This window comes from Streptopelia decaocto (genome assembly GCF_964273445.1).
Source record: "Streptopelia decaocto genome assembly, chromosome: 1".
NCBI lineage: Eukaryota > Metazoa > Chordata > Aves > Columbiformes > Columbidae > Streptopelia > Streptopelia decaocto.
This window is the reverse complement of record NC_138663.1, coordinates 118,393,017-118,420,850: the sequence shown is the minus strand read 5'-3', so window position 1 is coordinate 118,420,850 and position 27,834 is coordinate 118,393,017. Positions and strand designations below refer to the sequence as shown.

The 27,834-nt window shown below is 39.0% G+C and overlaps 1 protein-coding gene across 1 annotated transcript in view; it reads right to left on the bottom strand.

Moving 5' to 3' along the window:
• DSCAM (DS cell adhesion molecule) overlaps positions 1–27,834 on the bottom strand; it is a 471,903-nt gene that overhangs the window by 123,342 nt on the left and 320,727 nt on the right. Inside the window, exon 11 of the mRNA XM_082049341.1 lies at positions 24,229–24,402. Coding sequence (XP_081905467.1) covers positions 24,229–24,402 — 174 coding nt within the window. The remainder of the gene's footprint in view (positions 1–24,228; positions 24,403–27,834) is intronic.

Genomic DNA, 27,834 nt, shown 5'->3' with positions numbered 1-27,834 from the left:
CTACACCTTTGCCCCATACTATTTCACTGAGAATTCACAGATGAAAGGTGCTGAAGAGTGACCTTACCTTTTCTCTTTCCTTACTAGTAAGATAAAGTAATAACCATGTCAGCATGATGCCAAACTAATCACTGAATAGCAATATGAATGTTATAAAAAAAGTAGATGCTGCCACTCTCAAATCACCTGCAGGTACAATTCTGAACTGGGACACAAGCACCAGATTCCCACATCATCTCAACTACTTATACAAGGAAAAGGGTGATAAAAGCAGATTGCCTCTCCACCCCAGTTTATTTTCTTTTATTTCTTTTCCCTCTAGTAAGTGGGTCATTGATCACACTGGACACCTTCAGGAGCTTTTGTGGACAACAATTTTTTCCCCTCAATTCCTAGGAATGAAAATGGAGGACTATTCAACCAAGATGTTTTGTTCAAGTCTCCATATCCAGCAACTGGCTGGAAGAGTTGGTTCCATTTTCATTCAGTATTGAATCCTTCATCTTGAATGACAGAAGTCTATTTTGAAGACTAAGTATTCTGACTCTACTGGTAGCAGACTTTAAAAATATTTAAGTATTAAAGTAATTAAAGGAACTGTAAGATACTCTATCTGGATAATTCTTATATGGATTAAGAAATAAACTTATTTTAACTGGCAAATTCAAGCACCCAGAATTTAAATAAACAAAATAACTTCCAAATAGTCTCCTTTTTTGTTGTGGTCATGTTTGATGACATATTCTTTAATTACAAAAACATTGTTTTCCCACAAGATAAGGTTTTCTTTAGTACAGGGTGTACATGGTGCTTAGGGTTATGCAGCTGGTGAATTATGCTACTTCTCTTATTTCTGCCTTATTTTTGAACATGACCTTGGTTATAAAATAGTAAAAGAAATGAAGCAAGAAAGAAGACCAGTCTTTCGACTAGGCTTGCTGAATGACATATAGGATACTTTTATTTTACTCTATTTTCTGGGGCAAAATTTAAGTTTCCTAGAAGGTTACTTCCCACCTTGTTTAACAGATGTTTTTACTTTCCTTCCTTTATTCCTTGATGTTCAAGTTGCTTTGTAAAATTGTTGGAAGTCCCTGAGTGCAAATAAAGTCTTCCTAAAAATACCCCTTGATTAGCTAGATGGCAAATTAATTGCTGTCTTTTGAGGTAGTTGCACAGCTAGAAAAGATCCAAACTCTTATTTAACAAAGGTTTTCCAAGGATAACTTGAAAACTTCTTAAAGTTGTGTGGTTCCTGCAATGTTCCTGTATTTATGCTGTGTACTTGACTCAGTTATTCTGTATGAATGGCATCAACCAAGAGACAGAGAACTAGTCTTACAATTAAGAAGCTGAACTCAAGTGAACTGTGAAAACAAAATATAAATGCAATCATATTTGCAGCACCGAAGAAGAAAAAGCCTTCTCAGCCATGTGTCAGTTAAATACATTTTTGATACTGCTGCTAACAAATCCTTTGATTTTCTTTCCAAAAGCTTGCAAAGTTGCTGGCAGCTCCAGTAACTCTTCCAGTTCCTATTGTCAGCTCTGCCAGTCTCTCATAAATCTCACTAGTCACTTACATGTCTCTCTCCAGAGCTCATGTTACTTGCCTCAGATTTTGACAGAATAAATCCCTATAATGTCACAGCTTCCCAACCCCCCCCAATCTACCCTCCTGTCTGAGCGGGCCCCTGTTGTGTTTTTTAATTAGATAGTGTCCTTTGTAAAGAACAGGAGGCAAAGAGGTGAAAAAGGGGTCATTGCTGATTTATTGCATGTATCAGGACTGAGCTAGCTGGCAACTGCAAGGCAGTAAACCTGAATAATTAGTTTTGTAGGGAACATTGGAAGATTTGGTACTCCAGGTGAAAACAGAAAGGAATCTGAATAATTATCTTAATCTTACTGAAACCTCTCAGGAAGTGTAAAAACAGGTCAACTGTCAAGAATTCCCGTGTCATTATTACTGGTAAGAAAACATATAATTAAAAAGCAGCCTCTGAGATGGTTTTCTCTTTCTCTTTTGGGATCACCTAGAATCACAGAGTACAAAATCATGAACTTAGATGTTGCTTTAGAGACTAGTCTTTCAACTTTAAATTTTATTAAATATTTGCATATCAGCTATCTTGGACTTGCTTCAGGGAAGATGGTTTGCTCAGACGTATTTTTCATATAAAGTAGCATCTGCATCAGGAGCCCACACTTTTTGAAATTCAGTTAGGTTAGGGAAAGATGCTGGAGGAATAAAGTTTGGGTAGCACTCTTTGTCTTCTTTGTTACTGATGGCTAATTACTGCTGACTAAAACAGTGTTACTGTTACCGGAGTATCTGAAAACATGGTGTTGTGGATTAAAAAAAATCACAGGTCTGGAAGATTATGATATTGACAGTGCTTCTAGGGAGCTGATTGTCAGCAGGTCCCACATAACCCTGTGGAAGGGGCAGCATTAAGGAAGAAGAGCTCCTAGCAATCCTTCAACAAGCATCTTGTGCAGCCCAGGGGGAAGTGCTCAACTTTTCTGTGCCTGGTGAGCCCATAGTAGCTCTTGGCAATTGTGCACAGCTTACTTCCAGAAGGAAAATAATCACATTTCTCAGTTCAGGAAAAGAAAAACAGGGAAATAAAAAAATATATAGCTCAATAAATTGTAACTTTCATGGCTCAGAAGGAAAACTTTAAAATATGGTAACAGCTAAAATCCACAGGTAATAGAAAGAAGGAGTTCAGTCTTTCTTATTGAACCAGGATGTGCAGAGGTAAAGCCAGGAAGGGTTCAGCAACAAAGTGCTGTTGGACACTCACTGGTCCCACTGCTCTGGATAATGGGGACAACTCTGATCAACAGCAAAACCCACGTGTCAATCACAGGCTTGAAATTGTTGCATCACTGACTTCTTACAGGGGTGTAAGTGAGATTACTCATACTTTTAAAGCTTGAAAGGTGACATTTGTGAAATTCTGGTGCTGTAGAAGACCAGAAGAGCTTTGCCACTGATTTTTACCCAACCAAGATTTCATTTGCTAAAGTAAGAGTTATACTGGCAACTCTCCTACAATCTTACTTATCCAGTCGTCATACAAGCTAAAAGTGAGGTGCTGAATAAGAACTAAATTGTGGAATAGTAAAAAATTTAAGAGAATCATAGAATGGTTTGGATTGGAAGGGACCTTAAAGAAACTTCCAACTCCTCTGCCATCCACAAGGACACCTTCCACTAGACCAGGTTGCTCAAAGCCCCATCCAGCCTGGCCTTGAACACTTCCAGGGATGGGGTATCTACAGCCTCTCTGGGCAATCTGTTCCAGTGCCTCACCACCCTCATGGTGAAGAATTCTTCTTTAATCTAAATCTACCCTCTTTCAGTTTAAAGCCATTACCCCTTATCCTACCACTACATGCCCTTGTAAGAAGTCTTTCTCCAGCTTTTTGTAGGTCCCCTTTAGGTACTCAGAGGTTGCTATAAGGTTTCCCTGGAGCCTTCTCTTCTCCAGGCTGAACAACCCCAGCTCTCTCAGCCTGTGCCCACAGGAGAGGTGCTCCAGCCCTCTCATTATCTTCATAGCCCTCCTCTGGACCGCTCCAGCAGGTCCACGTTCTTCTTATGTTGAGGGCTCCAGAGCTAGATGCATTACTCCAGGTGGGCTCTCATGAGAGCAGAGTAGAGGGGTGGAATCACCTCCATTAGCCTGCTGGTCACACTCCTTTTGATGTAGCCCAAGACACGGTTGGCTTTTTGGGTTGCAAGTGCACGTTGTCAGCTCATGTTGAACTTCTCATCAACCAACACCCCCAAGTCCTTCTCCTCAGGGCTGCTCTCAATCCATTCTCCTCCCAGCTTGTATTTGTGCTTGTGATAGCTGCAACCCACATGCAGGACCTTTCACTTGGCCTAGTTGAACTTCCATGTGGTTCGCAGAGGCCCACCTCTCAAGCCTGCCAATTAATTCCTTTCTGTTTATGTTTAATAAAAACAAAACAAAAAATCTTACAAGTTCCTTAGTACTGCCTATTACTACCATACCCTCAATTCATGACTAATACATTTTAATTCAGTCACAGGATATGCTTTAAACAATTCAGTGCTGCATTATGTGCTACACTTGAGATGTTTAGGATCTTAATTGTTTGTTCTCTTCAGTATCCCTCACACAAGAAGCCAATGAAAATTCAGTCATTATGGTATTGTTTATGACATACATAGCTGTGACACATGATAATTTCACAATCATTTCAACGCACCATGTGGTTTCCTTTGACATTTTGTGGCAGGCTCTGTTATCAAGCACAATTGTTTGTACAGGAAACAACTGTAGCACGTGGTCTTTGGGACATCATGTTATCTCCTGATAATGATGTCATTAACATGTGCATACTATAATTAATGACTACAAGAGCGATTCATTTGAGTGAGGCTTATGAATCCATTTCATCTAAAAAGGGAAAGAAAACCTATAATCATTTGGGCTCAAATCCTGAAAGCTACTTACTTGCAACCTGCTGCAGCTACACTGGGTGACCCATTAATTGAGGCATATTAACCAAGAAGCATTTATTTGGCAGTTATATTACAGAAGCTTGGATGAGAATAATTATCATAATGATTGTTCTCGCAGAGATCAATGAAAGAAACAGGAACCTAGCAGTGCTCCAAAGCCCTTTGCTACCCTATCTCCTACCAACGGTAGCCAGGAAACAATTACAGTTCATCAGTCTACATAGCTAACATAATGAAGCTGAAGATACGTAGGTAGCAAACCCACTATAGTTAATGCCAACTCCCCCCTTCCTTCTGTAAGCTGTAAGACAGAAAAATACACTTTTATGTCCTTGTCTGCATGCCTCATAGAAAGCAAACTGTCTTAAATGCAGTTCAGACATGTGAAGCTTTCTTATGTAAGTTTAATAGTTTATATTCTTCACTGTTATAATGGGCATCCTCTTGACCAGGTAAAATATAGTCCATTTTTGTCACCATATTTTTGCCAGTCTATTTGACTGCTTGATGTCCTGATGTCAGCCATACCATGGTTTTAGTGCAATGTCTGTTGTGCTTTCATTTTGAACTCAGATCTGCTTTTCACTGCTTATAGTTTCCTGAAAAAAAAAAGATACATTTAGGACCACCCCCCCTGCCCCCTTACAATTTGTTTTCGAGCTCCATATTTCAATCCTCTCTCTTAAGGCAAGAAAAATCCCGCAGATACTTTTTTTTTTTTTAAATTTTCACAAGGTTGTGTTTGGACACACAAAATATTTTCATGGAGATATTTGCATTCAGAAACAGCCACCAAAAATAGCTGGGAGTGAATTAAATTTCCAACCTGACACATAGATAGTCCTCAGGAAAACTGCTTATGATGTGTCTGAAGAGATTAGAATAAGACAGGATCCCTGTGAAGATGTTTAAAAACAGGCTACTTGCAGAATCTACAACTGATGAAGGTTGAATCCTTCAGAATCCTCCAAACAGATTAAAGCAGGACAGGAGGGAGTTGGGGAACCATGATCAGACCTGCTTCTCCCAGCAGCCCCCAAAGTATAAATATTGAATGGGGTTCACAAATGCATGAGGCACTAGCTAGGGTTTTCCAGAATAGGGGCGGTGGGATATGTTTCTGCAAAACCAAATCATTAAACTGTTTTTTGGAAAGATATCACTTCCTCTTTTTCTTCCTTGTCTCTTCTTGTGGCAATGGAGGAGAGCAGTTTGGGAGACCCAAGTGCACGTCTCCTGTCCAACTGTTGCATAGCTGTACAAGGCGAATCTCTTTGACTTTCCTGTACCTTCTTCTATATTGTTTCTATGGATGGAATGTACAGATTGTATGAGTATTTTGCATAAATAATGATGGATATGGATCATTAAGTTTGTGCTGAGGCTTGAAACACTAAATATGTACATATGTAGCTGTCTTTCTTACTCTGTACCTCCAGAATATTCATCACTGTATCTGCATCAGTGTGTGCTATACTTTTTAAGTTAAAGTGAATAAAATAATAACACATTTTTATTATGTAAGCTACAAAATATTTAAAAAGTCAATAAATACAAAATTGGAATTTCTGAAACAGTAAATTAGAGCACTATTATTGCCAGTTGGCATGGGAGATATAATAAAGGAGTTAACATTCAGAAGTTGTTCAGTCTACCTCATAAAGATGTCATATCTGTATTTGTACATGTATGTTCCATACTTGTACTGTTGTCTTTCAAAAATGTTGTTGCGATTATAATAAAAATAAGCAAAGTATGATTTTTCCTCCTAAACCAAGCTCTTGATTCAGATACATTTTCTCCTATGAAAATCATAAGAACTGGAAATTTCTCAGTCTTGCTGTCCAGGATTATTTTATGAGTCAAATCTACAATTCACATATTATTAATTTAACTTTTTAATTGCAGTATTTTTATAAGCATTGACTATAACATCCTTTTTAACAACAAATTAAAAGAAAATGCTTCCAGAAGGAGAAATAAAATCTATATACCCATACAAAACCATCAGAGTTGCAGAAGCAATAAAGGAATATAAAATATTTCTATTGCAAGTAGATCACAAGCTCAGTTCTGCAAAAGGAACAACAAATTTAAAATTTTCACAAAGGGAAAAAAGGGATGTCAGAGTTTGCTCTAAATTTGGAAGCCTGCTTTGACTCTACAGTTCAAGAAAATGTGCTGATAGAAGATTATTCCTAACAGATAAGATCTCTACTTTTTACATGCTATGCAGATTGGCTTAGCTTTTAATATTGCGAAAAAATTAGCTGCGAAACATATTTTTCCTGCAAATACTCAATCAAAACAATGTGTCAAGTGGTGCTGTGAAGTTTCTTTTGTACTCCTTATTCATATTTGTGTATGTACATGCATATATATGTATACACACAAAGAGAATGCATGCATATATACGACTACAAGAGACACCCACGTTTAAAAATTTGTTCACCCTCATGATTTTAGTAATCATGTTGGCCTTTTCCATACACAGTCCTCTGAGGGTTTACAAATGTGCATTTTTTTTCTCCCCTGGCCTCCATGGGGACATAAAAGTATGTTTCCATTGTATTAAGAAAGAAAAGAAAATAATAAAAGGACCTTTAAAGGAGTCACATTTAAATAAAAGACACTTTTTTTTTTTTTTTTCTGGGAAAACATCACATGATGCACACAGCACATGCCAGACAAAAACAATCACATGACTTGCACAAAGGCTCTGAAAAGTCCTCACTTTCACTTACTATCTTGCTGAAACACAATGATGTAAATTAAATGGATAGAGTCCCTACCTTAAACTTCTTTGGAGTACAAGAATTGAAGAAGCAACCGCTTCCAGAACATTGTCTTGACAATGACAATTGTCTGCTTAGGTATCCAATGGTACTTGGGGAAATCCCCCACCAGCTTTATGGAAAGAGGCAAAAAAACCACAGATCCCTCCTGACTTGAACCAGTTAGATGGTTTAGAACACTTCACATGGCATGACTCTCCCTTTTCCCTCTTCTGGGCTTGAAAGTATGAAAGTAAGTTACTCTGGTGTAACAGTATAACTCCTTGAGGTTACTGGCATTTCAGTGTATATGTAACATTCCCTGAGTTAGCTTGTATCACACTGCATGAGAAACAGGTTAATGCACTGGTAAGTCAAGCTGTGTTGGTACAAGCAAGTTGAAAGTACAAGATACATCCCCTAAAAGTACTCTAACTCTTGTGTGTTCCAGGCAAAAGTATCCCTGGATGGCCCCAGGTTAAATCCCTGGCACTTTCAAGCTCCTACATTTCGCGCAGAGAGCTTGCTCATTCAAGTGCAGGACCTGAAGTGAAATTTATTTCAGGTTTATGCTTTGGGTTTCGTCTGTCTGTTCATGTGTCCCCTGGTTTTGAAAGTAATTTTAACTAAGCTGCAAAAAGTCAACTCTTGCTCCAGAAAATGTGTCCATTTGATAGATTTACAGTAACATAGTTAAGTAATGTTTCTGTTAGAATGTGCTAAAATCATCAGCAAAAGCAGAAATATTCTTGAATATGGACAGGATCTAAGGAACTTACTAGGATTTGCAGAGGACAGCATGCATATATATCAGTATATGCATATAAGCACATAAATACACAGCTTAATTGTAGCATCTGAAAAACTTACTGTGTATCAGCAAAGCCATGGGAACTGCCCAGGTCCACATGTTTATCTCAAAGGAAAAGGTAGAAAATTCAACTTCTTTAATTGTTGAGTAATTACTTCGCCTATCCACCGTGCTAGGCGGACACATGGACACTTACCACAGTTCAGCAGATGCCAAGCCACCAGCTCATCCACATTCGCTGCATCATACATTTGAGCCCCCTCTTCAGAAGGGAGACTGATTTATTCTGGTACTGTACTTCAGCAGGTGAAATAGCTAGATAGCAATGGCAAAAGGCAGATCCCAGCCAAAGAAAAAACCCTAGTTGTCCTAACAAAGCTAAATAGCAGGTAGTGCCAGACTTACTCCTTCTAACCAGGTTGTTCTCTCCTTTCTCAGTTTTTGAATAGCTCTTGAAGCATTTTCACTGAAAGGCTTAAGACAAAACTGTGAGAGTGGAATAAGTTATTCCAGTGGGAATGCTGAAACAAGAAAGGCAAGGGTCACTTAGCAATCAAATTGCAGAAGTCCTTGTTCACATTCGTCTCTCCACTGTTGAGTTCCCTGAAACACATCTGAGAACAGATGTTACAGGGAATCAGCAAAATTCCTGAGGGCACCCAGAGTTGCTATAAACTCTTATAACAGTCTTCCTCCCCATTTCAGTGCATATCTACTTTCCTTAAAAGCTAGGATCTTCATTCAACTATTATTTAAATCTTAGAGATGAGCATTTAACAAATGGTAATTGGATTTTCTGCAATGATATGCAACCACTTATGAAAAGTCTGTTCTTCCTTATTTCAGTTTGGCAAGTCACTACTTAAAAATCTGATAACCAGGGATTTTCCTTGCTGAATGTATGGGTTTATGTCTCTAACTGCATGGCAAAAAGCCAACTTGTATCAGTTGTAAATGCAACAGTTATGCTGCACTGTAAAGTAAGACTAAAATAACAGAGCACTGCTTTCTTATGGAGCACTTGCAGTAACAAGCACTCATTTTAAAAGCCAGTTTTGAGATAAGACCACAGAAGTGAAAACCTGCTGCACTACTGTGTATGCACATGTGTGCAATTACCAAAATCAATGGCTAGTAATTAAAAGTCATGAAAAAATAACCCTCTAACAGATGCTCTTTCTACTGCTCTGAAAACTTGCAACAAAATGTACTTATATAATAGCTCTGTTGAGGTATTCTTTTTTTCTGTCACTTTATCTCTTATTTTGTGGTCACAAGTTTGTGTCAGTTACCTTCCAGAAAATACCTTTGTCCTTTATGGGGAAAGAGGTGGAAGTAAGGGAACAGTATACTTTCTCAGGTACTTATCTCTCAATATGACACGTTAGTTAGTGGAAAATTGTTCTTGTTAGGTCACTGATGATATGATTTAGGAGTCTGTTTCAACTAATACAAGAAAAGTTCAGAATGGGGAAACAGAACTAAGAAACTTGCAGTGCTGACTGAAAGCCATACTACTGACTTGAATTGTTGTTTTACTATTCCTTTCCAAAGACTTAAAACATTTTCTGGAACTTGTTTATGTTTACTTACAGGGCATGACATACAATATATATGCACACAATTTTTCTTAAAAGTTTAAGCCAAGTTATAAAACAACAACAACAAAACCCAAACCAAAAACAGCTCCTAGCAACATATGTTTAAATTCCTAAACAGCCATCTGCTTTGCTAAGCATCCTTCATCATGTCAGTGATTACATGAAAGACAATTGTGTGCACACTGTTTTTATAAATCAGGGTTCTGTTTTATGAATACTCAGGATGTATTTTTTGGAGAATGTATCTTTAGGGATCAAATGTAATCCAAAAAATTAAAAGGAATGTCACAGATGATAATTGTTTTAAACACAAGCAGGGCTCCCATCATAGGTCTATTGTTTTTTTTCCTGCTAAGAAAATAGATATGTTTTTTTTTTTTCTTCAAAGATTTGAAATCAGTCATCTCCATCCCATCAGCCAAAGATAAATAATTTCCTGTGTTTCTCTGAAAGCTGCGTCACAGCCGAGTAAACAGTGTAAGACATATATTCAGGAAAACCCTGTACCATCTGACCACATCTGGTTGTGTTTTATTCCTTTTTGCTTTCTTTCTTTTAGGTGAGCATCAAACATTTATGCGAGCACTCACACGTTCATGCAGTTGTGCACACACAGATATTGGCAACAGAGGCCATTAACTTCCATAGAACCAACAGGGAAAGAGATGCCACTGGACTTCTAGAGCATAATGGCAAGATGAAGTATAGAACTTTTCAGCAGAATAAGTTTGAATAGTAAAAGCAGGGAGCTTAAGCAATTTTGCCAATACTTGCCTACACTAGCCCACTTCACTGATCACCTGAGAACATGTCAGCTTGCACGAGGGATGGTGCACGAGTCACGGTGCAGACTCACAGCTACCCCAGCTAAAACCGTTTCACAATAGCAATCACATGGACCCACTCCTACCTGCACAGAAATCTCTGTTCTAATGTTTTGGTAACTGCAGACAGTGGGAAAATTCCATAAACAGAGCGGAAGGTGTCCCTGCCTGTGGCAGGGGGTTTGAAACCAGACTATGTTTAAGGTTCCTTCAAACCCAAACCATTCTATGATTCTGTGAACTAAATTCTTAATGGATACTGCTGCTTACTCCTTTGCAAACTCAGCCAAGTGGGTTTGCACATTTCTAAACAAGATAACTTTAATGGAAAAACACTGTTTCACAAGTTGAGAACTGCGGTTGGAATTACACCATTCATACCCTCCCTAAAGGATCATTTCTCTCTTCTGAATTTGGTCATTTGTTCACCTACATCCATACAGTTAATGGAACTGCTTTCCCAGGGGCTACCAGAATTTGCCAGGTGGAAGTTAAGCACTGAATAAATGATGACAGAGAAGGTAAAATTAATGTCATAAAGATGTACCCACTGCCTGGATAACACAATTCCTACACAATCAAATATTCTAACTCAGTAGGGAAAAGAAAACAAAAAGTGAATGTAAGACTAGTTATTCTGTGGACTGAGACAGTTAAAAAAATGGTTTGGGTTAACCATAAGTAATTAGGCCAACAGTAAGAGCTCATTCTTCCACTAGCTCCTGGTTTGACAGACCTAATCAATTAATTCCTTAACCCTGCAGGATCCTAACAAGATTTATCTACAAACAGAGCCATGCTTCTTTAGTTATCCGTGAAGACACTCAGAAATCATTTGCTGTGGCCGAAAATAGACACCTCCTTTATTTTTCTTAGGAAACAAAAAAGCGACAGATTAACGTATGCTCAAGCATCACATACCAAACAAAAATCTGAAAGAATAATGTGGATGGAAGCTCATACACTGATGCAGAGGCTGAATCTTAATGGTTAGGAACAAAATCCAGGGTGAAAGGAACCTGTTTCCCACAAAGCAAATGCATCTAGACTGCTGAAGGAAAATCTGCATTTGTAAATCCTTTCTTCTGATTATACCTGACAGGCACAGCAGGAAGCAATGCCTTAAATTCTCCTGTATAAATTGTCTTCAGCTTCTAGACAGCTCTTCTTCCTACCTTGTATACTCTGTTCCTTCTGCATGCCTCCCAGATGTAAATTTAAATTTTTGGTTTTATGTTGATTTTCACAGAATGTGTACATGGTATTTATATTGCGTACCACTGTAGGATTTTCAGAGGGTTATGAACAAAGCTACCATGTAATTCTTGAAGAGCTGTTTTGAAGCAAAAAGAAAAAGTACTACAAAAAATGACACTTACTTTATATTTGAAGGCAAAATTGTTTGCTTTAAAAATAATATTAAAACTGTGCCAATGGAAACAGTTATAAAAGATTGTCTTTGGCTAACAGCAACATTTGATATTCCATTTAAAAAGAAATTTACTCTTAGCCAAAGCATAAAATATTTGCGTATAAACTACTTCTTTTACTACAGAAAAATTATACAGAAAAATGTGTGTAACTGGTTTGGTATCTGTGTCACTTGATACGCAAATGTAGTTTATATCATACATGGTTTTAAGATATTGTATAAATTATTTTTTTAAGTATAACTCATTGTCTTTTTAGTTCCTTTTTTTTACATCAAATTAAAGATAGAGATAAACAATCCGCCACAATAAATAATATGAAAAATGATAAAAAATCATCATGCAAGTCATATGACAGCATTCAATAATAAGAAACAGTTAATTAACCTTTCAAAGTATAGCTCTGGTCCTGAAAAATATTGTGAATAGTTCATTCAAAGTGCAGAAGAACCCCTGATACATAAGAAAAAAAGATTGTAATCTAAGACTCTGTCCAATACGTAGTGTTGTTCAAATAGCATGCTGTAAATCTCATATGAGGATAATAGTGGAGAGCTCTCAAATGTATAGATAGAAGAAAGAATGTGGTATGGAAAAGGATTTTTTAAAAAGGAGGAAGTGATGGCAGAGATGTGAGTTTTGCAGAATGGTGACAGCAAGGAAGAGGAAGAAGCACCAGTGGCTGCAAACAGAAAATTATGTGAGACATGAGAATACCATCCTCTCTGAGCCTGAGGCTTTCTCCTGCTGAAACATGGTTACTTTGTGAATGAGATGTACCATAAAGCCGACATGACTAAATACAGAAAAAAGAGAAATGAGGAGAAAGGAAAGCAGAAAGGAAAATGAAAAAGGAAAGGGAAAAACACAGTACTGTAACAGCTAGCTTTTCTGAAGTGGAAGTGTCATGTGTACTGCACATAACCACTAAATTAATTTACATCCCACTACTGCTTTACAATGCTCCCTTGATCTAAGTTTATTTAATTTTTATTAGTGAGATGTAGGCCCAACTCTTGATGACATTGCAAATATAAAAATAAGCAACAATAGATCGTGCATGCACTTGCTCCACTAGAAGCCAACATTAAACCTAGTAAATGCACTGCATACACCCCCCATCCCACAAATAGAACTAATATATTTACAGCAGCATCTATACTTTAAAATGTTGTTCAGGAAAATAATTTAGCTTAATAAAATACAAGCATGAAAATCCAGGGAATTATATACACTATAAGCATTAAATATCCCTTAAGGTAAAAGGAGGGATTCCCAAACTGAGTAACCTCCAGGGAGAACTGAGAAGGCTGCCAGGAGCCTGCAGCTCATGCTACAGCAGCTGACAAGACCTGGGCAGGTCCAGGAGCAATGGTGGCCGAGATCCCCACATGCCTTAGGAAGCACTAGCAACATGGAGTTCTGCCAACAGGGTGAGGCACACCAGTAAGGGTGTGGTGCAGCAGGTTGTGTGTCAGTTTGTGCTAAAAGGTGTTCATGAAGGGCACTGAAGCTTTGCCAGCTCGATCAGGGTGCAATGGCATCTACTCAGAAGAAAGCCATGGTCTCTGTAAGCTCTGCATCCACCATGACTTATGCAGCTGCACAGACAGAGTGCTGGTGGGAAAGAACTGCCACGCCAGTGCCAGCCCTATTATGTTATGGAGAGTTTTGATTGTCTAGAGCTCAATAGTGCTGCTGTACTGTATTTCTGGCAGATATCTGGTAAGCTGAAGGTCTCATCAGGAAATTCCAACTTACCAGATATCTGCTGGAAATACAATACAACAGAGAGGAAACAGTATAGGAGGTTCTTGGAGTGTATGGAAGATGATAACTTCCTGACATAGTTGGTCAGTGAGCCAATTAGGGAAGACACCCCACTAGACCTGTTGTTAGAGAACAGAGAAGAACTTGTGGGTGACTTGGGCTATCTTTGGCACAGTGACCTTGAAATGATAGAGTTTTCAGTTTACAGACCAGTAAGGAGTGGGGTCAGCAAAACTGCTACCTTGGACTTCCAGAGGGCAAATTTTGGCCTGTTAAGGAGACTGGTTGGCAGAGTCCATCGAGAGGCAGTCCTGAAAGGCAAAGGAGTCCACGATGGCTGGTTGCTCTTCAAGAAGGAATTTGCAAAGGCACAGGAGCAGGCCCTCCCCATGTGCCAAAAGATGAGCCAGAGGCAAAGACCAGCCTGGCTGAACAGAGAGCTTTGGCTGCACCTCATGAAAAAAAAAGTAGAGCTTATGATCTTTGGTAGAAGGGGCAGGCAACTCAGGAGGACCACAAAGATGTTGTGAGGTTACGCAGGGAGAAAAATATAAAGGCCAAAGCCCAACTATAACTTAATCTTGCTACTGCCATAAAAGACAATAAAAACACAATTTTATAAATACATTAGCAACAAAAGGAGGGCTAATGACAATCACCATCCTTTATTGGGTGTGAGGGGAAACACAGGGACAAAACATGAGGAAAAGGCTAAGGTACTTAATGTCTTTTTTGCCTCAGCCTTTATCACAGTATGTCTGGGATTGGAAGGGACCTTGAAGGATCATCTAGTCCAATCCCCCTGCCAGAGCAGAAACACCTAGATGAGGTCACACAGGAACATGTCCAGGTGGGTTTTGAATGTCTCCAGAGAAGGAGACTCCACAACCTCCCTGGGCAGCCTGTTCCAGTGCTCTGTCACCCTCACTGAGAAGAAGTTTCTTCTCAAATTTAAGTGGAACCTCTTGTGTTCCAGCTTGATCCCATTACCCCTTGTCCTATCATTGTTTGCCACCGAGAAGAGCCTGGCTCCATCCTCATGGCAATCACCTTTTATATACTTATAGACATTAATAAGGTCCCCCCTTAGTCTCCTCTTCTCCAAACTAAAGAGACCCAGCTCCCTCAGTCTTTCTTCATAAGGGAGATGCTCCACTCCCTTAATCATCTTTGTTGCCCTACGCTGGACTGTTCTTTGGGTACCAAGCTCCCTGAGATGGGAAACAGGGATGGGGAGCAGAATGGAGCCCCTGTAATCCAAGAGGAAACGGTTAATGACCTGCTACACCACTCAGGCAAACACAAGTCTATGGGGTTGGATGAGATCCACTGAAGGATGCTGAGGGTGCTCACCAAAGGCAGGTGGCAGAGGTGCTCTCCAAGCCACTTTCAATCACTTATCAGCATCCCTGGCTAACCAGGGAGGTCCCAGTTGAGTGGAAGTTAGGAAACGTGATGCCCATCTACAAGAAGGGCCAGAAGGAGGATCTGGGGAGTTACAGGTCTGTCAGTCTGACCTTGGTGCCAGGAAAGGTTATGGAGCAGATCATCTTGAGTACCATTGCAGCACATGCAGGACAACCAGGCTATCAGGCCCAGTCAGCATGGGTATATGAAAGGCAGGTGCTGCTTGACCAGCCTGATGACCTTCTGTGACTCTGCGACCCACTTGGTGGATGAGGGACAGGCTTTGGATGTTGTCTACCTGAACTTCGGTAAAGCTTTAGACACTATTTCCTATAGCATCCTCCTGGAGAAACTGGCTGCTCATGGTTTGGACAGGTGAACTCTTCGCTGGGTAAAAAACTGGCTGTGACTATGTGGCTGTGGTGAATAGGGTTGAATCCATTTGGCAGCCAGTCACAAGTGGTGTTCCCCAGGGCTCAGTATTTTGGCCAGTTCTGTTTAATATTTTATCAATGATCTGGATGAAGGGATTGAGTGCACCCTCAGTAAGTTTGCAGCTGACACCAAGCTGGGTAAGGGTGTTGATCTGCTGGAGGGTAGAAAGGCTCTAGGGAGGGATCTGGACAGGCTGGATTAATGGAATGAGGCCAGTTGTATGAGGTTCAACAAGGCCAAGTGCTGGGTCCTGCACTTGCATCACAACAACCCTATGAAATGCTACAGGTTTGGGGAAGAGTGGTTGGAAAGCTGCCTCGTGGAAAAGGACCGGGGGTTGTTGGTCAACAGCAGCTGAACATGAGCCAGCAGTGTGCCCAGGTGGCCAAAAAGGCCAAGAGCATCCTGGCTTCTATCAGAACTAGTGTGGCCAGCAGGACTAGAGAAGTGATTGTCTCCCTGTACTTGGCACTTTTGAGGCTCCATCTTGAATACTGTGTTAAGTTTTGGGCCCCTCACTACAAAAAAGACATTGAGGTGCTGGACAAAGTTCAGAGAAGGGCAACGAAGCTGTGAAGGGTCTGGAGCACAAGTCTGATGAGGAGCGGCTAAAGGAATTGGGGTTGTTTAGTCTGGAGAAAAGGAGGCTGAGGGGAGACCTTATTGCTCTCTACAACTATGTGAAAGGAGGTTGTAGCATGGAGAGTGTTGGCCTCTTCTCGCTAGTAACAAGTGATACGATAAGAGAAAATGGCCTCAAGTTGTGCCAGGGAATGTTTAGATTGGAAATTAGAAAATATTCCTTTACCTAAATGGTTCTATAACTCTATGATTCTATACACAAGGCAGATGAGACTGCGTGCCTATATACATGTTGCATTCGAAATCAAGTTGATTCTAGATAAACCAGTAAACATCATTATTGTATTATAGGCATTGTGAGTGTTTAGTCATTACTCCTCTACCGCATGGATTAAAGGAAAAAAAAAAAACCCTATTATAATACAACACTGTACTAACAGTATTTGCATTAAGACATACTTTTGTGTAGCTGACTTTGAGATTTAGAATCACTTCATAATTTTAAGAAAACATCAGAAAATTTTGCGAAGACTTTTTTGCTCATTTGACTGGTGTAATCTGATTAGAATTTCTGACATGAATATTCAAATTTAATTACCGTGTCTACTCATATATCTCCCTGTCTTCCAGTTCCAGATTCACATGGTAGGTGTCACCACAGCCTCTAAATGCTGTGAGATCCAGCTCCAAACACTTAGTGCTCCACTGCTGTGCTTCTGAATATGAAGATCTGAGTGTGCCTTGCAAAGCTGTTCCACCCAAAGGAGCTGGCTGAGCAGCTATGGGTTAAGCAGTGACTTGCACCCTCGGATTGTCTCTGCCCACTCTCCCAAAAGAGGCTCAGGGGTGGCATGGAGCCCAGGAGGCGCATGGTGGCAGAGATAGGAGCAGGGCACTCAATCTCTTTGCAAATAGAGGTGGGACAGGAAGACAGCAATGAACATCAGAGATCTGAGGGTAATCCATCTGTCCTGTTAAACTAGGAGGAACAGTAATATTTACTATATTAAACCTGGTAGATGAGTAATGAGTAACTCAAAGATGAGTAATTCTGAAAATCTGGCTGTCAACAGTCCTATTCTTACCGGTGTATAGTGTCCTTAAAAGGTAACTGAGACATTGTGTTCCAGAAGGGTCTTCATTCACATTTCATGTGAAGGTAAGCTTAATTCAGATTAGTTACATTTTAAATTATCTTTCAAGAAAACCATCTTCCAAATTATGAGCAAAAATAATTTCCAGAATTTTTCCTCCCAGATAAGAGCTTTTCAGGATTATAATTTATTATATTCAAGCACAGTTGCATCTGCAGTATTGTCTCAAATACGATATACTGAAATTTGTGGGCTTACTTTCTTGACGAAGGTTATTATGAATGGTTTATCTGTCTAGCTTGTATCAGTCACTGCAACACCACCATCTGAACTGGAGGAGAGCAGAGCAGACGTTGTTTTCAAGTCTTGTTTCAGCAGTGTTCAGAGACACAGGAGCTATAATCCTTGATCCGAAATGATCTCTGTTGGTTATAAGTCTGCTGACAACAGCTGACCAAACCTGGACATGGAGTTCATTGCAATCTGAGAGCCATGTGAAACCTTCTCTGAATAAACAAGTAATTTAACAGGTATTAATATGAGGTATTAAGATTGAGAAAGGAGCACACACTGTTAAAATACCTGTCATTTGGCTGTATTTAAGTATTATTAATGTGTTCGGTAAAGGGAGAAATTAACACATTAGGTATAGTACTTATCTTGTGAACCCCAGCCCCTACAAGGCTATCTAAGAAATGCGAAGATGTGAAGGTATTCAAAGTTGAAATGATCACAGCTTTGTTAAATGGGTCATTTTTTTCAGGAAAGGCTCAATATTCTGTATTCACTATGGAAATTTCAACAGAGAGAAAACTTCTGAAAATAAAAATCACCCATGCTTCTTTTTGAATGTTGATATTTGGGCAACAAAATTTGAAAGGGGCAACAAAAAGTTGAAAGAGACAACAATGCTAAAATAAACCCCATATGATACTATTGATACAAATGGGAAAGGTACAGCAGAGCCTGTGTGCACTTTCTGGCTAGCTAGCTGGATACAAATCTGTTTCACCTTCCTGCTAGAAACACTGCTGTGCAGCCAGCCTTGAAGAAAAAAAAAAGGCTGTTATATTCTTTTTCTCCTTGCACCCAATTAGAAATAAATAAATAAATAAATAAATAAATATGCTTTTTTAAAAAAAAAGGGAAAAGTCCTTACCTCCTCTCTTTTCCTTAAAGGAGAGTATTGCAAAGATTTGCATACAAAAGCACTTGACTATTTGTACTGCAGTACATCTGGCAATTATCTTACAAGAGAAAGCATTCGTTTTAGCCAATTGCCATAGGCTTGGCATTACTGAGAGAAACAGAAAGCACTTGAATGTACAGAAGAAAAAGGATATTCCAGCTTTCTACCAGCTACCTTGAACATACTTCACGTTTAATTTCACCCTGTTGCCACAGGCACTGTGTTGTTATGACAGCTGATCTGCCATTGAATAGCTGTAAAGGAAAATCAACAAAGGATCGCTTCAGCGATTTTCAGTGCAATTTATTGGAGCTTGTATCTCGCAGCTGCTGCCGCCTGTCGGGGTAATGACACATGATGGGTGATTAAAGTGCAAGTCCCTAAATCAAAGCTGTGTGAATGGTCTGAAGAGGCAGCAAACAGCATTCAGACCCTGTTCATTTCTCATAGTGGGAGGACCTCATTAGGAAAAAAATGGGCTATTTTACCAACAAGAGAAAGTACTTGTGTCTAGAGAGAATTTTCGTGGTTCTGAGATTTACCGAAGCTCTCTTACAGCATCTTTTAGACTGTGCATTTAATTAAAATAAATAAGTAATTAAAACAGATCGACACTGTTACAATCCATCACAACTGACTTGGAATTTAAACTGAGCTGTACTGTAGTTCATTTGCATCCTCTTATTTAATACAATTTTTGCCAAGAAACAGATAGTGAGAGAGAGAGCTGCCTGTCATGATAGTAAGGGCAAAGGTAGACAAGGGCACCTAACCAGCTCATAAGAAAGCAAACTTTAGGGTACAAGAGTGGTTTCAGTTCACTGTTTTGTTTTGTTTTCTCTTACTCTTCATCCTAAAGAGATATGCAAGTAATCTAGCTAGAGATTTTTACCAGTTTTTGTCAGAATTGATCATTGGACAAAAATGCACTTAAGATAACTGCAAAATAATTACGAAGCAGCAAATAAATGAAAAAGCCCTTTATGTAATGATGGCAGAATGTTAGGAGAAGAAAACAGTAATACAGAGTACATAATCAGACCAGGTAACTTCGTTTTGTTTTGCCACAGAAAACACTATTTACAGAACATGGGACTGCAAAAAAATGAAGCAAGGGCAGATTAAGAAATATCAACATAACTGGGCTTGGGTGAATTTCACATAGTATGATTGCAGTTTTTCCTGTAAGTATTTTTTGAAGGTGTTATAGATTAAGACTTTCATCTTCCTTTACAACATGTCATGGATAACCTACCTTTGTAAGTGCAGAACAGGCAATGCCACCCTTATTGACATCTTGTGGAGTATATACATTTTTAATGAGAAATTGAACATAAACAAAAAGGATCTATGCATAAAAGTTATTCTTTTCATACACAAGGAAAAGCAGCAGTCAGTCAGATCTCAACATTCCTATATTCTCAACAAGGAATTGTTTTCTTAAAGACTAAAATGAGTATTTAGAGGCACCTGGGTGAGCAGAGCACAGTGAGTTCTCCATCACAGCTTGCTCACTTTACTGCAGGTGTTGCAGCAAAGCAAACTCATTTGACTGGCCACATGGGAAGTGCCTTTATCCTGCCCAGATCAAGTTTCACAGAGGAAGACATGCATAGACTTCTATTCATTTTAATCAACAGATGCTGCAGTGCTTCAACCATGTTCAGTAGAACAACTGTTAGCTAGAAGTGGAGGAAACAGCTTCACTGGATTCAGAATCTCCTTCATAAGCATCTTGGGGATTATTTGTGTTTACAACTACTATTAACTTTTATTTATTTTGCAGTAGTAGCTACATAAGTGATCAGGGCCTCTTTGTTCCATGAGTTGTCTGAAGACAGAGAGAAACAAATCTTGCCTGGAAGATAATGTGGTCAACATGGATGAGAGGCATTATAAGGGAGGCAGAGGCAGCAGAGGGGCAACGTGTGAATTACCACAACCAAGACCCAGCGTAGCTGAAGGAACAGGGCATTAGGTTCACTTTTCCACTGTAACCAGGCTTCCTTTCCCAATCAGCCTCTTCTTCTGTTATTCCACCAGCTCTTCACATAGATAAAAATTCTAAAAAAATGTTTCAGTGGTAAAACTTAGCATTAAAACTATTATCTGGGATTAGCATGTTCCTGCTGGAAGGAGGTGTGGGTCTGACTGAGGGTTTTGGGTTTATGTATTACATGCATATAATGCAAATAGTTAAGAAGCATATTTAAGAGGAAAGTGAATGAAGCAACTCTGTATTCTTGGCAGACAGGATTTGTTGGAAATGTTTTGGTGATCAGATTAAAACTTCTCCAACTCCACACTAACATGAACATAAGTGATGAATTTAAGAAGAGGCAGGGCTAACAGGACTGCCTCCAACAAATGATTTACATAGGGACATATATACTTTAATTAAAGGTTGCTTTTTGAGAGGCAATTTTTTCACAGTACTGTTTTATCATGTTATATATAGCCCCTAAAGTGGAATTAGGAAGTATGACGTTTATTCAGATGAAGGCAGGCAGGCAGTCCATTTTAAGCAGACATCTCTTCCCTTGTGACTCCCAGGCAACCTTTAAATAATTTTAGTTCTTCCCTTCATGTTAAAGGCTCATTATCATTGATAGAAATTCTTTAGAAGTCTTCTCATCCCAAGCACCAGGAGTCGTTTCTCAAGACAGCACTAGTTTCCTTATTCCAGATCTCTCTCATAATTTCCTAACTTTGTATGTCTCAATGAATAAGGAATTTGATAATTACTTATTCTTGGTTCAGAAGAAGAGAAAAAAATTACTGATTGTGATTTTTATGTCCATTACTTGAAAAGAAAGGGTGAAGAATAATAGCTGCTAAGTGAAGATTCTCCGCTTTCATGGCTGCCATTCTAGCCATGTAGGTCTTGATTCAGCACCAACTTTGGCAGCTCTTTCTTTTCACATTTGTGTTAGTATTCCTGAAGGCTCTTTCTTTTCCTCTCATCTTTTTTTCTTTGCACTCCCTCCTCATACAATCTCCCTTCAACCAAGAATTTGGACCAGATTCTCTGATGTGAAGGTGTCACGCAACAAATAAACACACTAAATAAACATGTATCTGGAATTACTACCTTTTACTTCTTAACATTAAGAGACTTGTTAAGCAAGTCATGTTGGCTTATAGCTTGAGTTGGCATTACACTAAGAAAAAGTCTGTCAATTTTAGACTTAGCAAGTCATGAAAGTATTTTAGGTCAGTGTTTATTCTGTCCACTGCTGAACTACCAAAACAAAAATTGGTGTATCCTCTTTCAGCGTCAAGGGTCAATAGCTTTTCTGTTTAGATACAGGTGACACTGGAAATTCTGGAAGAGTAAAACATCCAGTCTCCTTTAAGGGATTTGTCACAAGATCTATGAAAAACAAAAATTCATCCAGCAATGTTACTAACGAAGTAGGTGGAAACTTCTATCAAACACGGAGGAGAAAAATCACCTCTGCATAAGAGTTTTGGTTTGGTTTGGTTTTTTAAGTTAGCGCTGGTGCTATCCATGGTTAGCATCTGCATACCTGAAGTATCTGTGGTACAAGGGACAGTTAACAAGAGAAGGAGGCAGCTGTAAAGGGATTGCTGACATGTCTTTCTTTCTGAGAAAGAGTCCAGTTTCATGACCAGTGACTAAATCCATCTAAGCCACTCCAGGTTTTTATCAGATGATTTGAGCTATTGCTCACAGAAAACTCACAAATTGACTGAAGGAAGGTGGAAAGCCGGTTTGTCACAAGGAAGCCAAAACAAAATGTATTGCTGTTAAACTTTGCTTATGCTTTGGAAGGCTGTTTCTTACTCAGCAACTTTTTCACCCAGAAACAACTGTCTGGGCCAGGTCTCACCTTCTGTCTCTGAGTAAAGAAGGTATTTAGGGTCACCTTGTGGAATAGGATCAAATAATTAAGAACACCATGAATTTCATGAGGGAAGCCCAAGGTTTTTATCTAGTAGTAGGGCTATACCTGAGAATCCAGAAAGAGGCTTGTGGGGGAGAGGAATAACCACAGAGAAAAAGGAAACAGCTTATGACAAGATAGGGTACCAGAGAGAATAGAAGCAGGTGCAAGCCATCACTTTGGAGCCACTCAGCCTGAACAGGCACAAGAGTTTAAATGCCACAACCACACCACCAGAACAGAAGATCCAGCTATACCTGAAGCCCAACATGCATGCTTCCACTCGTCACTCCCCAAAGCACCTTGTCCTTAATTTGCACTTGATTAAAGCTAAAGCTGTGCCTCGTCCACTCATGCACCAATGCGCTGATGGCCTTTGGTCAAAGAGCCATGCTGGGAGAAGTACGTGTGTTAGTGCAGGTGTGTGAGGGTGCACAGACATGCTTGCCTGCTATCTCAGAGCTGGAGGGGTTTTCATTAGATTCAAACAGCAACTGACTCTCCAGGGAAGCTCCTGCTCTTATTTGATAAAGGATGCTCTTTTATCACACATGAAACTGCATGCAGTGATCAGACAGGCAGTGTGGATAGCTGCCAACTAGAGAAAAGCTACTTTTCTGTAGCATATTACAATAGTTCATTGCTACTACAGTTGAAGACTGGCCCCAAAATGGCCAGTTATAGAAAGCACAGAAGGTGGAACTTCCACTGGTCCACAGAAAAAGTATGCAATTAATATACTTGCTTGAGGGGCTGTGATATCATGTTATTTTTCAGAAGATGAACCCACTATGGTAAATCATAGTGGAGAAAATATCCGTGGTACTGGGGCTTGTAAATCTAACAAAGCTGACACACTTCCTCGTTCTCTGACAATACAGCAAGCAAACAAACAACACCCCTAAACCTCAACATTACTGGTCTAAAGTATAGCTGTCCAATGGAGAGTAAGTTGGATTTTCCTTCCTTTAAAGGAAAAAAAAATCTTTACTTTCAAAGGCAAACCCTTTTCTAGCCAATTCACATCTCAAAACTTCAAAACACTCAGTCTTCAAAAATCCTACAAACATGAAAGTGCATGGCTTGGTGACCTCCTTCAATACTGGTCTAATAGGTCATCCGGGAACATTTGGCATGTTGAAGCATCAATAGTCTTTTTTTCCTCACAAATTGAGAAATTACACTTTTTTTTTTTTTTTTCATAATATTTCCTCTATATTCTCAGCTATGTTCATATTTGAAGGAGTTACGGCTAACATGCAATTAAAAACTGGATTGCTTTTTTCTCTTGTGCCTAGAAAGTACTGATAGGTTGAGGTTGTGTACGCTCTCTAGATTCAACAGAATTAGATACATTTTCTGAAGGTTATCTGCAAATGGCTGAGTCAAAATGACTACTGCAGCTGTATCTAAAATATAGTATATTATAGCATCTTGTGTTATCTACTGTAATTGTACATGTAGCATCTATCCATGGTATCTTAAGAATTGATTTAGGGACCTTTTAATCCATGTTTTCTTCAAATTCCGAGATTTGTAACAGTTGCTACGAGTATTTCTCCTTTGTTATAGAGGTTTCATTTACCTTTAACTAAATAATTTTCTTACTTCCCCTTCATTAATCAGCTGTAGTTCATAGAAATAATGCAAATTTTTGAAATGAGATGTTAAACTTTCAAGTCTCCTTTTCTCCCTCTACTACATCACACTTTTTTATTAACCATACTAAGTTCCAGGTGCTACCATATGCGGCTCAATACCAACAGTAAATTAAAACCAACAAAATCAGCTTCTCCCCTTCCTCCCCACTTCCCCTCCCTCCAAACTAAGGATGCAGTAGACAAGCCTTTTTCACTCAATAATAACATCTGGATCACAGAGAAGTGTTTTAGTTCTTACTTTTAACAGTGAGGTACATGGACTTGCTGACGTCTGCTCCCACATCATTGCTGACCTTGCAGAGGTAGTATCCACTGTCTTCTTCCAGCACGTGTTTAATGAGCAAGGAACCATTTGTGAGAAGCTGGATACGACCGTTCAGTGCAATTGGCTGGAACTGAGGAACCCCGGCACCTAAAGAAGGATCCCCATGGAAATACGTTAGTTAGGAAGGAAAGAGGAAGGAAAGAATCTCAGGTGTTTTTTTGTTTTTGTTTTTGTTTTTGTTTTTGTTTTTGTTTTTGTTTTTGTTTTTTGTTTTTGTTTTTGTTTGTTTGTTTGTTGTTTTTTGTTTTTGTTTTTGTTTGTTTGTTTGTTTGTTTTGTTTGTTTGGGGTTTTTTTTAGATAACTGCAGTTTCCTGTTTTTAGAGGCTCATTTCAATTAAAATACGAATAGCTTCTGACATCATCAGAACAAACGGAATGGTTCTTTGCCAAAACCAGAATTCATTAAATGGATAGAAGAAAGACATTTGAAACATAATAATAACAATATTTTGCCCATGTTAAAGGTACGGGGTAAAAGGAGCTTGAAGCAGGAGTAGAAGAACCAGAAAGGGGGAGAGAGGTAATGAAGGAGATTTTCAGACCACTCATGGGTAAAAAGGCACATTTGTTGTACATTTAAAGGCTGATAAATTATTGACAATTACAGCTGAACAGTCACACAAGTATGCATCCCTAATGCATACATCAAATGAATTTCTTATGACTAAGAGGGATGTCTGTTGTAGTAAACATGGCATACTCAAGGGACCTCTAGGACCTCATTTGTGAAATTCTGGGTAACGTGGAAAACCACATCAGTGACTGTGTTGCTTGTTTCTTCCTGCAGCTGACTGACTGATGACACATAAAATCTCTGTTCTGCCATGTTTATAGCCAGTATTTATTTGGACTGTTAAAAAAAAAAATACAAAGAAAGATAGAAACAAAAAGCTCAGACCACTAATCAGATGCGAGGTGCCATGTTTGGCAGAAATGTAAAAACTGAAGGACCATAAAAAGACGGAAAGCCAAAGATTTCTGTATCAACCATAGTTATGATGAAGAATCTACTTTTCCTTGGAAATGAGATACTGGGTGATTTAGGGAGTAGGGAACAGGATAGTGACATGCTGTCAGCATGTCTGTACAGAGGCTCACCACAAGTTCAGGTTCCTGGGGAACTGTCAGGTTCCTAGAGACTGCCTAAGTGTACATGAAGATCTGGTTCTTGTAACAAAGGGGTTTACAACTTATTTTGACGGCACGAGATGAGATTTTTCAGGTAAATCATAAGGTAGTCTTCAAAGGAATTCTCTTATACCACTTTCTGTACACGAAGTTAATATCTGTCAGCATTAATTACTATATGCAGCTGACTGAGTCAGCCCAGGAAGAAATACGATGAATAAATACTATGGGGAATAACTTAGTATGAAATATCAAGATACAACAACCCATGAATACAAAATCTATAATATTAATAAAGACCAGACATGCATACTAAAAATTCTTCTAGTCCTAGAAGAATTTGCTTTGGGGACTTTCATTTACACTAAAGGTTTGGTGGCCAATACTGTGAACTTTGAAATATCAAAGCAATAATGTTTTCACAAAAATCAGTTGCTATTCTTGCTTTTTAAACCATTTTAGTCACATGCATGTCACACTTGCCTCTTAGTCTATTTTCTTCTTTAATAAGCCATTTATTCTGTCATTTAGTTCAAAAGCACTTTTATGCTTCACTACCGCTACCTATCTGCAATTGATTGCCCAAGTAGACGGATGCAAGCACTTGCTTCTTATATTTCCTCACATTAAAAATTTGGGGGATAATTTGGTGTTCATAGAAGCAAAGGGCTGATACTTCTGAGGATGGTTACAACTAGGGAAAACTTTGCATAACAGTTTGCAAAGGCTTCTTACTCTTCATACACAGTTACTGCTGTTACAGCCAAAGTCCTTCCTGAGCAGCGACAACAGCTTATCACACGCAACTGCATGGATAAATCTGAAAGAAGACTATATGTTCATGAATCACAGAATCACAGACTGATTGAGGTTGGAAGGGACCTCTGGCGGTCATGTGCTCCAACGCTTTTGCTCAAGCAGGGCCACCTAAAGCTGGTTGCCCAGGACCATGTCCAGACAGCTTTTGAATCTCCACGGATGAGACTCCAGAGCCTTCCTGGGTAATCTGTGCCAGTGCTCAGCCACCCTCACAGTAAAAAGTGTTTTCTTAGACTCAGACAGAACTTCCTCTATTTCAATGTGTGCCCATTGCCTCATTAAATCTGAAGGACTTAAAACAACAGATTCTGGCTGGGGTGTCTGTATTGATCACTGTCATCATTCTTTAGAGACAGCAAGTCCATTTCCATTGCCTGTCTACCCTGATGGTAAAAAAACTGAACCCTCTTTTTCCATTTTTTACTGACACAAAAAGCCAATGACACTAACTTACCTCCAAGTGTACAGATGGCCTTCCTACTCTGTTGTGGTACCTACAGATGAGCTATGACCTCATTGCTTTACTCCTTCTGGGTTCATCTCAGTAATTATCTCAGAATTTGGCACAAATCTTGCTCACAAACCAATTATGTAATGTATCTCTTTAGAGGAAGAGGTAGTGTATATCCTATGGACCTGTAGAGCAGCTTAGTTAGACTGGGTATTGAAATTGCAGTCATCTGCTAAAAAAATACAGAATTTTGTAAAAATACTGACCTTTTCACCTAGAGTTATTTTGGCCAAAAAATGAAATTGCAGTTTCATGGTTGACCTGCATCACATATCTACTATAACTTTCTTTAATTTAAAAACTTAAGAGCTGTTAATGGAAAACCTTAAAAATAATTGCTTGATGGTAGTGTCACTAACATCAGACCACTATCCCTTTCTCTTTTATTAAGATGGGCTGCTTATGTCTTCATAGGCTAGCTTGGCTTGGCTTACTCCTTCAACATGCAAACAAAACCAAAACAAAACAGAACAAAACAAAACAAAACAAAACAAAACAGAGTTACTTTTTTTGGACCTATATTCACAAATAAAAACCCATAAACCATTGGGATTAATGGCATTTGGACCTCAGCACCCTTCTTGCCACAATCTAGAATGTATCAATAGAAGCAAAAATAGTTTTTAACATGAACTCTCTTCACTTTTTTTTTTTTTTTTTCGGAATGTAATTTAGATTTAGATCCTAAGGAATCCGATAATGACATGGAGCACTACATAAAGATTTCTTCTCAACAGCACCTAGTTTTGCTTTTCAAAGAGTTAACTCATTTAGATTGGAAAGATTTTGAATAGTTGTTTTCTTGCTAAAACCTACCAGAAGACAACTGGCTGGAAGACACAATCTAGCTGACAGCACATTTTAATTAAAAAGCATTCAATTTGCTATGGTTACTGAGGGTCAAGTGGGGCCAGCTTTAATGCTGTGTTACATGAGAAGAAAATGTTAAAACATTATGTAAAGCGCATACTGAATTACTGCTTATGCTAATGATACCTGACCTTTCTTCTTTGCTGAAAAGATATGATTGGCCATGTTATCATGGATTTTGAAGAGTGTG